This window comes from Stenella coeruleoalba (assembly GCF_951394435.1).
Source record: "Stenella coeruleoalba genome assembly, chromosome: 13".
Lineage (NCBI taxonomy): Eukaryota > Metazoa > Chordata > Mammalia > Artiodactyla > Delphinidae > Stenella > Stenella coeruleoalba.
Genome location: NC_137159.1, coordinates 56,046,676 through 56,059,948, shown reverse-complemented (window position 1 = coordinate 56,059,948; position 13,273 = coordinate 56,046,676). Strand labels below are relative to the sequence as shown.

The 13,273-nt window shown below is 43.8% G+C and overlaps 2 protein-coding genes across 11 annotated transcripts in view; one reads left to right on the top strand and one right to left on the bottom strand.

The window, feature by feature from the left end:
- EML4 (EMAP like 4) overlaps positions 1-6,151 on the top strand; it is a 154,352-nt gene extending 148,201 nt beyond the window's left edge. For all 5 annotated transcript variants that reach the window (XM_079940524.1, XM_079940525.1, XM_079940527.1 and 2 more), the window contains 2 exons: positions 2,299-2,429; positions 3,345-6,151. In XM_079940524.1, coding sequence (XP_079796650.1) covers positions 2,299-2,429; positions 3,345-3,818 — 605 coding nt within the window. In that variant the 3' untranslated portion in view covers positions 3,819-6,151. The remainder of the gene's footprint in view (positions 1-2,298; positions 2,430-3,344) is intronic.
- COX7A2L (cytochrome c oxidase subunit 7A2 like) overlaps positions 3,843-13,273 on the bottom strand; it is a 29,144-nt gene continuing 19,713 nt past the window's right edge. For 2 of the 6 annotated variants that reach the window (XR_013830994.1, XM_079940534.1), the window contains 3 exons: positions 8,892-9,025; positions 7,163-7,247; positions 6,300-6,842 (listed from right to left, as the gene is read on the bottom strand). Coding sequence is in view for 2 of the 6 variants with exons in the window: in XM_079940534.1 (XP_079796660.1) it covers positions 6,811-6,842; positions 7,163-7,247; positions 8,892-9,025 (251 nt within the window). In the remaining 4 variants the exon portion in view is untranslated. Of the gene's footprint in view, positions 3,992-6,299; positions 7,248-8,891; positions 9,026-13,273 lie in introns of those variants that run through there. The other 4 variants (XR_013830995.1, XR_013830992.1, XM_079940533.1 and 1 more) reach the window with 4 other exon arrangements.

The following is a 13,273-nucleotide window of genomic DNA, read 5'->3' as shown; positions in this document are numbered from 1 at the left end:
AAGTTCATTTGTGTCATATTTTAGATTCCACATATAAGTGATATTATATAGTATGTCTTTCTGACTCACTTCACTTAGTACTCTTTAGTGTTATCACTATTAATGCACAGTTCAGAGAAGCTGAATGTATTTACGATTGAACCAATATGAGGTTTATTCTCTGCAGAATTCAGCAGACTTTTGGTCCCCAATAAATATGAAAGACAATTAAAAAGGAAAGGCATTTACATAATAGTATAGATTGCCTTTCACAATTTTTTCCTGCAAGTGAAAATTGAAGCTTTCAAATTTGTAAAGGCATTTTCAAAATAACAGCTTTATTGAGATACCATTCACATACCATATAATTCACCTGTTTAAAGTGCACAATTTGGTGGGTTTAGCATATTCATAGGATTGTGCACCCATCTTCACCATCTGATTTTAGAACATTTTCATTACTCCAAAAAGAAACTCTGCCCATTAGCAGTCACTCTCTCCCTCCTCCTTCCACAACCTCCCAGCAACCACTGATCTTCTTTCTTTTTCTAATGATTTGCATATTCAGGACAGTTCATATAAATGGAATCATGTACTATGTGATCCATCGAAACTGACGTCTTTCCTTTAGCACAGGTGTTGAAGGTTCATCATGTTATAGCATGTATCAGTACTTCATTTTACGGCTGAATAACATCCCTTTGTATGGCTATACCACATTCGGTTCATCATCAGTTGATGGACACTTAAGTTGTTTCCACTTTTTATTATAAATAATGCTGCTGTGAACAGTTTTCATGTAGACATGTTTTCATTCTCTTGGGTTATACCTAGGAGTGGAATTGCAGGGTCAAATGGTAACTGTGTTTAACCTTTTGAGGAACTGCCAGACTGTTTTCCTAAGTGACTGCACCATTTACACTGCCACCAGCAGTGTACGAGGGTTCTGTTTCTCCACATCATTGTCAACAGTTGTTATTCTTTTGCATGTGGGTGTTCAATTATCCCAGTACCATACTGACATATAAAGGCATTTTCAGTAGACATTATTTAAAGATAAAATGTGGAGATCATTCCTAACCTCATGTTTTGGACATTTCTAGAAATCTGTCCTTTGACAGTTTTCTCAGTCTTTGCCAATCTGTAGGAATTCTTCTGAGAAAGTTAGGATTAAAAAGAGATGTTATACTCTAATTAGAATATTGGATATGGATGTGGCACCAGTACCTAAAGCAATTCCCAAAATATTAGATATTTTTCCATTAACAGTGTATCTCTGCCTTCTGAAAAGTTGGACTCTCTCCTGCACTCTGATGGTAGATCTGAAAATTTCTTTATGCTGTGTGCATTAGAAAAATAATCCATTATGGGTACTTGTTCTAAATACAACTGCTACTGAGATGAAGAAGCCTACCAGGCTTGGAAGAAATTAAAACAAAATAACCCTGACTAGTCCGTAAACAAATTCATTATTCTGGGTGAAGCTGAAGCAGTGGCCAATAGCTAGTAACTTGCCTTGTTATTTTAGTGAAACAATATTTAATTTACTTATTAAGAGATGTCAGTCAAGAAGTGTTTCATCTTTAGTGAATTTACAAAAAAAAAAATTGTTCTCTAGAGCAGTACTGAACTACAGGAGGCCAGCATCTCAACTGTTATATATTGTATGTTTTTAGTCTAGTAGAGGTTTGTGCTGATTATGTTGAACATGATTACCAGTGCCTCATAATGATTCAGAATAATTAAATTTGCTGTGTCAACCTTTGGACATAAGTAATGGTTTATGGAGACTTCTATGGATAACATGATAGACTAGTGGATGGCCTATACATTTCCATTAAGAATCTCTATGAGGTGTTTTTTTTAAGTGCCTGCCTGAAAGGGAGCAGAGTCCACTTTGAAGAATTAGTGCTATGGCATTGTTTCTGCACTGTGCTACAGAAATAACTGAGAATTTCCCCTCCAACTGGAAACTTTAAACAGGAGGAGCTTATGGTCAAGGTGAGACGACCTAAAACTAAATTTATTAGCACCACCTGCTGGTTACTAGTGAGTATTTTGAGTCTTAAAGTTTAAAGTCTTAAATTTTCCATCTTGAGGTTATTTCAGTTTATTATTAGATTTTGGATAAAATTTCATCATTTGAATGAAGTATTGAGCCACTAAGAAATCTTTAAGGGAAATTTAGCAGCTAAGAGTTTGAACACGGATGAAAATTAAGATTCTAAAATAAACACACGTAGCATGGCAGTTGTATTTTTCAGGCTAATTTTTCTATCCCCCCCCCCCCCCCGCCCCCACCATGTTTCCATATCAAAGGTGTCTGGCCAGAAGGATCTGATGGGACAGATATCAATGCACTGGTGCGATCCCACAATAGAAAGGTGATAGCTGTTGCTGATGACTTTTGCAAAGTCCACCTGTTTCAGTATCCCTGCTCCAAAGCAAAGGTAAAATCAACTTAATGAAAACTAGTGTTATAGGGCCTTTTGTTTGGGGATAATTTTTGTTTGGGAATATATTGTGTCAATGGTGGGAAAATATTCATAGGGTTACTAATTACTGTCTGTGATACTACAGTGCTTGTGGGGAGGGAATAGGGTCATCTGTAAGCATCCAAGCAGGCAGTGCTTGTCTTTTCCTTCCTCATTAAGGTAAAGGAGAAGACAGAGAAGCCACTTGATGATGTTTTATTCATTTTTGTTTATTGTCCTTTTTTTTTCATTTTGATACCTTGGTAGTTTTTTTGTTGTTTTTTTTTTTTTGCGGTACGCGGGCCTTACTGTTGTGGCCTCTCCTGTTGCGGAGCACAGGCTCTGGACGCGCAGGCTCAGTGGCCATGGCTCATGGGACCAGCCGCTCCGCGGCATGTGGGATCTTCCCAGACCAGGGCACGAACCCGTGTCCCCTGCATCGGCAGGCGGACTCTCAACCACTGCGCCACCAGGGAAGCCCGATACCTTGGTAGTTTTAAATTTCTTCTAAACATATTAAAATATTTTATTTTTGGTACATGATCAACATTATGACTCCCAAATCGTCTCTAATCTTTCCAACCTAGTAAATTCTCCCCTAGCCGTCTCAGTAGAATAGTCACTAAACTCTTAACAAGTATGCAGAAGAGACATTTATTTTTTTTACAGTCTGAAAGTACAGCTGTCCAGTTACTTTGTTTCTCCCACATAAATAGGTATTAAAAAGAAAATTACTGCTAGCTTTATTCCTCAGAGTCAATGACTTGTGGTTTTGATCTGAATTACCTGTTTCACAAACTGAATGACCTCCCTAACCTAGTCACCTCCATTGCTGTAAGTAGGCATGTGAAGAATTGAGTTTAATTTTCCTATCTGATTTATTTCATGTAGGCTCCCAGTCACAAGTACAGTGCCCACAGCAGCCATGTCACCAATGTCAGTTTTACTCATAATGACAGTCACCTGATTTCAACTGGTGGAAAAGACACGAGCATCATTCAGTGGAAACTTGTGGAAAAGTTATCTTTGCCTCAAAATGAGGTTGTAGCAGATACTGCGCTCACCAAAGCCCCCATCTCTTCCATTGAAAGTGTCATGCAGCCTGATGCTCCCACACCACCTCCTTCCCAGCCCTTAAATGAGACAGCTGAAGAAGAAAGCAGGATAAGCAGTTCTCCCACACTTCTGGAGAACAGCCTGGAACAGACTGTGGGGCCCAGCGAAGACCACAGTGAGGAGCAGAGTGAGGGGGGCAGCGAAGACCTCGGTGAGCCTGTTTATGAAGAGCCAGCCCATGAGATGAGTGATGAGCAGAGCGAAGGCGCTCTTCCCGGGGACCAGCAAGACCCTTCACCCCTGTCCTAACACCAGGACTTCCGCGTGACTCACTTTTTTCCTCCAGCTGCATGATGTGGTCTTGTGATAAAGTTTCAGATAACAGGCCAGGAAGTGATGGAGAATCACTATTGACGGAGATTTTGGTTTCCACGTAATCTGTTTTCAATAGTCTTATCTTCCGTCTCTTAAATGCAGTCGACCTAAAGGTTCGGTTTGATGTGTGTTGAAAATTAACCAAACTTAATAGTAGGAAAAGACTGAAACATTAATTATGTCTCGGAAATTACTGTGTACGTGAGTGGTATGATGTTAATACTGGAAACAAAAATAGCGGTTGTATAGATTTTAAATAAACCCCTCATTATCTGAGCAGGTTTTCTTCAGGAACAAGCAGAGGCATCACAAACACTGTTACTCATCTGCTGGCTCAGACTGTGCTACTTTTTTTTCCTGATGCTGAAAATCAGAAAAACAAAACAAAAACCAAAAAAAACCTTCTCTTACTGAGATTCCCTCCCACCCCAAATGTCTAGTGGAAATTTTTTAGTTAAAAACTTCATTAGTGCCATGAGCAGTGGTGTTGCCTTCTTAAATAATAACACCCTTTTCTTACGTAGCCAGCAGATGTCCAGATGTGCTTGTTAGTCTACCATGTAGGTGCTGCCTTTTCTAAGCCCCTTAATTTCCTGTGTGCAAATCTATTTTATCTTAGAACTAAGAAAGCAGTGGTTTGTTAAAGAGCTTTTAATGTATATTAAACCATTGATACTCCGAAATAATGGATTCCTCCAAGGATTCCTTTGCTGGCCTAAACATTTTCAAATGTTTGGCATTCAAGTGAATGAACAGAAGAAACCGCACGCCTATAAAATTACACTTGGCTAATCTTAGCTTAGCCTTCATCATAATTTGCTCCTTCAATAACAGAAATATTAATAAAGTTTAAATGATTGAATTGGTGCTTGAAATTCACTGGTTTAGGTGTAATTTTTATACAGATTATTGAGGGATAAAATACTCAACAAATGGCAAATTCTTTTTTATATAAGTGTGAATAATAGTCACAGGCATTTTTGATAAATTGCATACTAACAGACCTGCTATACACAGTGATCTTTCTCTGGTGGAGTTGCTGTAAGCCTTGCAGTTCTGATGTGGCTATCCTCTGCTGTTTGGGGGCAGTGCATGTGTTATTATGCATTGGATAGTTGTTTTTTTAAGTTTTGTCAGATGATTGTTTTTCTTAAGTATGTGTTTCCTATTTTCAAAATAATTACTGACAAATATGCATTTCCTATATATTTGTTTATACTTTGATTATAAAAAAAGACTTTTATTTTTTAACTTGCAATGTTTTGATATCTTTTTTTTTTGGTTAGATCATGTTTAGAAACTTTGGATGAGTTCAAAAGTCTTAAGTATGCAAGTGTTTACGTGACTGTGCCATTCCAAAGTGCATCAGAACTGTCATTCCCTTCTACTGTCTTCTCAGGAGTAATACAAATCAGGTATTTCATCATCATTTGGTAATACACAAACTTCAGTGAACTCCCAAGGACACTCACGACATTTGTATTCACATGCTGTATGTAAGGGTGTGGGTATGTGTGAAGGGGTGAGTGTAGACACTCACTCTGTGTATCTCTATATAAGAAGATATGCACCACACTGAAAATACTCAGTGTGTTATCTCTGTGTATAGATATATGTCCATGTATTTCTCTTTCCTTTTGTTTACAACTGTTCAAAAAAAAAAAAAACCTCAAAGTAGTTCTCTTCAGAAGAAGGGAGGTAGACTCCAAGCAACCCATCATTTTTCAGTATGTTTGTACATAATTATCAGAGAGCAGCAGTAGTATCAGGCATATATATTTGCCTATTAGCTATGGTGACTGAATCATCAGGTCAGCATGTGCTATATACCCTGCAAGAAAAATACTATGAGATGAACAAGTAATTCTAGGAGAAGAAAAAGCATTTCGTTAAGTACCCGGGGGATACCACTCTCCATGATAAGCAGGGAGTTTATTTGGGGACATCAGTCACCTTTGGGGTTGCTGTGTACCATGAAATTTATATTCGTGATATCTTGGGTGGTAGTTTCCAAAGACACTACTAATACGCAGAAAGCGTTCCAGCTCTACTGCTGGCGACTACTGTTTAACAGTCAACTAAATCTGTGATAATGGTTGGAAGTGGGTGGGATTATGAAATTGTAGATGTTTTTAGAAAAACTTGTGAATGAAAATGAATCCAAGTGTTTCATGTGAAGATGTTGAGCCATTTCTATCATGCATTCCTGTCTTATGGCAGAAGATTTTGAAGATTAAAAAATAAAATGTTTCATTTGTCTCTCCAAATGTGTCTTGAGTCTTTTTTCATTTATGCTGCTAGTTTCCGTGACTGTCCAATCATCAGAAGACATGACAGTTCAGAAGGACACATTTATCAGTTGACCACTGCCACTGCTATGGATACAGCTATTCTGGAGTGACAGACTCCATCTCATAATGTTAGAGGAAATTACTTCTCATTTATGCTTCCATTTAATAGGGAATAGCTTTGTTTTAATTTATTTCATGTCTACACTCTCTCCAGTGTTTGTTAGGTAATCCTGGTGATCCTGGTTACCTGCCTGACCCGCCTCCACTGCCTGCCTCCCCGGTGTAGCCTGCCAGAAGCCCTTGAACTCAGCGTCCCGCTTTCGCCATCTCTCCCGTGTTGCTTAGTGACACATCCTCTGTACACCGCAACCATAAATTAGCTGCTACAAATTTTTCTTTATGAAGCATTAGACTAAGAGTATCCCATACATTCCCAGTTTTACAGTCATGGAAACGATGGGGTTTTCATCATCATCTTATTCATCCTTGTTAACTATGAATATATGTTCACAGCCACTCGCATATACTAACCTGTGAGATGCTGTCTTGGGGCAGGAATTCCTCTTTCAAGAATTCAGAGACAAAACAGCTGACAGACACCAGAACCAACCCACTAAACAATATGATTTTTCTTCTTAATAAAAAAGGAGATCCAAAAAAGGAACCTCTATGGGGAAATAATGATGAATTAGATCTTGGACATATTGAGGTGTTTGTTAGTGTAACTTCTATAAGGAACTAGGTTTCTAGCTTAAAGGTGGAACTACAATGAGAGTTTAGGACAAGGACATGTTTTTAGGACAAAGGAGACGGGGCTGAAGAGCATGTGTTCAGGACTTGGGTGGAGCGGAGCAGAGCTGTTGCTGGAGGAGTCCCCGTGTGGCCAGTGCACCCCCAGACACCCCAGCTCGCAATGACAAGGGGTGTGTTGCCCTGTGGGCAAGGGGCGGGCTGGAGAGGTTCAGGAACAGGCCTGCGTTCACTTACCCAGATAACTGCCACGCCAGGACTTCGTGTGTTGTAACTTGGAAAGCTGGAGCCTCTTCCACTTACACGAGGAGAACGACATTCTCTATAAATGGAGGAAGAAGGAAAAGATGTGGGTGAAGATTCAGAGATTTTTGGAAAGGAGACGGGGAAACAGCAGAGGACTATGTCATCTCAGTCCTCAGTTCAGGAGAGGGTGAGGGCACTGCCCACAGCAACGCTGCACGTCTGTCCCCATCACAGAAATAGGCCCTGCTGAAGAGCCGCCTTTGTCCAGGATGCCCAGGACTGGCATCTTCAAGGACCATAGTAAACGTCTCCTTTGTAAAGGGGCAACTCCTGCTCTCCTCAGGGACTCTGATAATATTACACCTTTTGTGCTAATCAGTTCATCTTTTCCAAAGGAAACCTGAATTTCGACTCCACCCTCATTAATAGACCCCTACAGTAACCTCTGATACAAAGTGGACAAAGAAACTAAAAGAGAAAGAATCCCAAAAGGAGAAAACAAAGTTTCATTGTCTCTAGAAACGTCAGTGTGTTTCATTTCTATATCCATGGGTGACATCTCAGGAGACCATAGCTTACAGAACTGAACACGTTTGTGTTTTTTGTTTTAATTTTACCAATCCAAAAGTCTAGCAGAAAAACTTAAGGGTGCCACTTCTGTATCTCAAAGGACAAAAACATCAAGAAATGTGGAAAATAAGAAACTGAGTGCTCAATGATTACAATATGGCACACACCCACAGAACGAAATGCTACTCAGCCGTAACAGCTAACACATAACGTAACACTGAAGTGCTTTCCACGTACTAACTCATTCAGTTCTTCCAACAATCCTGAATTCGATTATCTCCATTTTACAGACGAGTAAACTTACAGATGAGAAGCCAGGTTACCCTAGTAGCAAGTGGCTGAGCCAAGATTTGAAGGCAGGTCCTCCTGCCCCCAGAGTTCCTGGGGCCAGCCCCGTGCTCTGCTGTGCAGCACTGCAGGAGATGCTCACTGCAGAACAGTTAATTTAGTGATTATTAGTAACAAAAAGAGAATGAAATGGGTTGAGCTTCTGGTAGGAAGGATTTGAGACCAGTATATGCAGAAACCACAGAAAGTGATTAGGCTTTGGAAAAAGCGTCTTTGGGCTCTGAACAGTCACAAAGTTGGAGGGACCCTTCCCTTGCACAAGTCCCCTCCTGTCATCCCTACAACTGGAGTGCGGGGCAGAGCTTCCAGGCATGCTGCGGCACCTGCTGCCAGTGACTCCCTGCCCTTCCTGCCTTTCTTGGCTCCTGTGTCCTCAGTCCCTGATGTTCAATTTAAACCTATTTGTGTGGAGAAGCTGCTCCCTTATTTTCCAACCTTTGAGCAATTTCCATTTCACCAAAAAAGCAGCATAGTAGCTTCTTCCTTCATCAGTCAAGTGCTTCTTCCCCTTAATCCTCCAGCCCAGGCTCAGCCAGAGAGGGCTTTGATCCTGCCTCTCCTCTCCCTCAGCAGTGTAAACACGCAGTCCTGAAAATAGATCTTCCTAGGGAGCCACCCAGGGACAAGCGTGAATATGCATAACTGCCAGTGTTGACTCAGTATCTCTGCGGGATTACGCAGATTTCAACCCCTGGCAGAGTTCATTTTTGCCGGATCTCACACTAAAGGAGCTGGAGACAAAGTGCTAAAAGGGCCTCAGGGAAGAAAAATAACTTTTTAATAAAAAGCAAAGCCCTCATACCTGGTCATCCCGTTTCATTCCTGATGTTCCACCAAGCCATAGTGCATCCTGGGAAGGGTCAAAGCGTACTCTGGAGCCCATCTCAGCACAGTGATGCCCATTCAGCCAACACTGGGTCGGGCTGACTTGGAGACCTGGTTGGAAGCAGGGAAACCAGAAGCTGGCATTCTCTTACCGCATCAGCCGCAGAACTCTCTCTCGGTTAACGCAACTGTGTAAGTCGGATGACCAGGAAGGGCAGGGCCTCTTCCTTCTACAGACTTCACTCACTCTACAGTAAAAACGTATTGTGCTGCCGACACCTTCAAAGTGGTAGCCAGTCTGCACCCGGCGAATTTGTATGCGACTAGGAGTCATTGTTTCATCGGGTCCATGTGCAAACTGTACTGGGCTCGGCGTGGAATCCAGCAATGGAAAGATGCAGGCCCTACCCTCTCGGAGCATGGATCCTGGAAAGCCAGTCTGGAAAGCTTACCAACTGTACATCTCCATTTATAACATTCTTGAAACAGCAACATTAGAGAGCAGACTAGTGGTTGCCAGGGGACAGGGACGGAGGGGAGGGGATGTCACTACAGAGGGGCAGCACGGGGGTTCCGATGATGAACAGGCTGCATCTTGGTTGTGGTGGTGATTACACGAATCTATAAGCAGGACTAAATCGCACAGAACTGCACACGCGCACACAGGAATGCAGGCAGAACTGGTGGATACTGATTAAGGTCTGTGGTCTGCATGGCTCTGTTGTACCAATGAACATTTCCTGGACATAAAACTACACATTATATAAGATGTCACCACTGAGGGAAGCTGAGGGAAGGGTTCACCAGTCTCTCTTTTTTTAAACTTCCTCTAAGTCTATAATTATTTCAAAATAAGTTTTTTTTAAATAATGATATAGAAACTCCCTTCTCTTTTATGCTTTTGAAAGGAATATGGAAACAAATATGGGCCTTAATACAACAAAAATTTTTAAATAAAATTTGTCCTTGTGCACTTGAGGTACTCCATCTATGATCAAATAAAACACTGCTGATGTGAAACGGCGCTCCCTGCAGCTTTCCCTGCCACTTCTCTGCCCCCACGGGGTCTGTGCGAGACTTCCTAGCTGAGTGTGGGCCTGGAGGAGCCCCAGGCAAGGGAGGGGCGCTGGTCAGAGGTGTGTCTGGGAACACAGAGGCTTTACCTGCTTGCCCCCCCAGAAGCAGCCAGTGCATTACCCCTGCAGCCAGAGGAGTCCTCCCCTTCGCTGGGCATTCTGCACCCCTTCTCGAGGCCTCCTCCTGGGTCCTCACTGGCTTCCCCTTCTGACTGCTTTGAGTGTCACTGATGCTCACTCCCTTTCTTGCAAATGCTCTCCTGAAGCCGCCCCACGGCCGCCTTGCCTCAGGTGCTTGGGCTAAATCACCTTCCCTTACTCAGAAGTAATAAAATGACAAGAAAAAGAAGAATTCCACTATATAGCAGGCCCTGGTGAAACTGCGGCAGAATTGAGATTAGGTGATCAGGCTTTCTCCTTTGAGAGCGATAGTCCCCTCTGGTTTCAATGGCAAAATCCATTTTCATGTGGCCTACTGTTTGCTGCCCATGAATATCTCAGCACCAGAATCATGAGCAGGAGTGCTTGCCAGGCCTTGACATTTCCATTTAAAAGATGAATTAATTCTGAGCTGAGCCAAGAGTCCCTTTTCTCTCGAAAGAATGTGTTAGCTTCAAGCCCTCAGGCCCCTGGAGCATTGGTGAGGTCTCTCTCATACCAGTCCCACTTGAAGGTGAGTCAGCCCTTCCGTGAGGGCAAGTCAGGTATCTGACATAAAAAACCTAAGGCTGCAATGAAAAGGGCATGTTTCACTGTGAGTTTAGGTAAGTTTAGGCCCCGTCTCCCTGGTCTCCGTCTGAAAGAGAGTAAGGGTTTGCCCACCGGGAGCATCTGATTCTCAGGGGAGAGACCTCCTGATGAGCTCGAGGGCTCTGCCCTCCCCTGCTCTGCGAGGGCCCTGCGTCCAAGGGGCTTGAGGGAAGCAGATGAGCTGTTCTTGCCTCGGGGCGCAGGGAAGGCTGTCCCCCTCCAGGTGACGGGTGACAGGCTGAGGCCTACATCACAATAAACAATGTTTGCACTGGAAGCCATGAGCAGGGCGACAGATTGTTAGGAAAGCCTGCAGATGGCTCTGTTAATAAAGCCGCCATTCACAGCCGCCCAGGCTGAAGTGGTTTCTATGGGAAACCCTCACACTGAAACAGAAGGAAGTTCTTTTAAATTATAGTAGATAATAACATTTTTTATTAAACGTTATCAAATTTCAACACCGGGATTTGCCTGGGAGGACACTCAGGAAACCAGAGGGGCCATCTGCACTGCTGGGAACTATGACCCAAGCACGGGAGATTTCTCAGGTATGCCCTCCCTGTCCTGATTCAATGTTAGGGTCTGTTCTATGCCACTCATTCCGCAGCGCTGGGGACACACTCTAGTGACCATGGGAGGACTGGGAGGGCAGCCTCCAGGTCACTCTATGGAGCTAGCCCAGGGCTTGATCTCTAGGCGTGTGAGCGACACTGGTCACATCCTCTTTCTTGAAAACCCTATCCTCTCCTGCCAGGCACCACCGGCTTCAGGTTTCTTTCTTTCTTCCCTCCATCCACCCTTCCTCCTTCCTTATTTCCCCTTCTTTCCTTCCTTCCATCTTCCTTCTGAAGAGCAGCAGAATATGCCAGCCCCAAATATGCCACTTTGGTATGTTGATTATTCTGAGCTGTAGGCACCTGAAAAACAGCCAATCCAGTGAGAGGCTTTCTCTGAGCTCCCCATCTGCCTAAAGACAGATGCTCCAAAAGGAACTCAATTGTCAAAGATCCCCTCCCTGGAGCTTCCCTGGTGGCACAGTGGTTGGGAGTCCGCCTGCCGATGCAGGGGACACGGGTTCGTGCCCAGGTCCGGGAAGATCCCACATGCTGCGGAGCGGCTGGGCCCGTGAGCCATGGCCGCTGAGCCTGCGCGTCCGGAGCCTGTGCTCTGCAACGGGAGGGGCCACAACAGTGAGAGCCCCGCGTACCGCAAAAAAAAAAAAAAAAAAAAATCCCCTCCCAGGAGCTTCATCAACCAAGGGAGATTGACTCTCATCCCAGGAGAGGAGACTGGAGTCCACACCACACCCAGACACACTTGTCACAAACCATCACACCTCCCATCCACCATTCTAAGGGTCCTTCATCTTCCCTAAAAATCATGCACTCTCCCCTAGGAGGCCTCCCTCCCTCCCTTTTCCCTACTAAGATGGTATTTAAGCCTGAATTTTAAGCCCGCTTGGGGAGTTGCTCATTTTTCCCTGAGTACCTCCCATGTACACATGAGGTGTATGTGTTCGTAAACTTCTGTTTGTCTCTTGTTTATCTGTCTTTTACTACAGGGGTCTCAGCCAAGAATTCACAGGGTGGAAGGAAAATTACTTTTCCTCCCCTACACTTCCATCTTCCTTCCCTTCTTTCTTAAGCTTTTAAAGATTTTTTTTTTTTTAGGTATAAATTACAGTAAAGTGCAGACATCTCAGGGTATCTGCCTATCTGCCTACACGTGTACACACCCACCCAGATGAAGAGCTGGCACGTTCCCGGCACAGAAGCCTGCCCTGTGATACCCTCCTGTCAGTACTCCCTCTCTGTTCTGACCTCTATCACCATAGATTGGCTCTGCCCAGCTTTGACTTCTATCTAAATGCAATCACAGGGTATGCTCTCTTTTGTGTCCAGCTTCTTTCACTCAACATGATGTCTGTGTTCCTTATGTTCTTAGACCCTAGGAGCCATCACAAGCTCTTGTCCTCTCCACCTGCTCCTGAAATACTGGTATTTCCCCCATTCTATTTCCTCACATTCATACACTTCCTAACAATGTAGCAGACCCCAGGCTTCCACTGCCCCTGCGTCCTGCCACCTCTCAAGTTCCTACCTCCAGTCCAGACCCCTGGGCTTATCTCCAGACACAACTGCTGACTGGAATTCCTTGCCTAGAGGGCTCACAGGCAATCCACTGTTTTCCATACGTGCCCTGCCCTGTTGACCCCCCAGTCCTGCACCTCCACTCACCCAGGAGCCAGGCTGAGTCATCCCGGGAGCACCCAGAAGCCTGCCTCACCCTGACCTCCGATGTCCAACTAAGCGTCAGGCTGTGTTCACTCTGCCTTCTTAACATCCCTGGGCTTCACGCCTCTCTCTCCATGCCCGCTGCCACTGGTCCCCAGGCTCTCATCATCTCTCAAATGAACTGTTATAACTCTTAACTAGCCCAAGGCTGCGAGTCTTTTTCCCCTCCAATCTGTCCTCCATATTGGCACCATGGATTCAAAAGAACCAAAAGAACACTGGATTCTGTGGCCATCCCA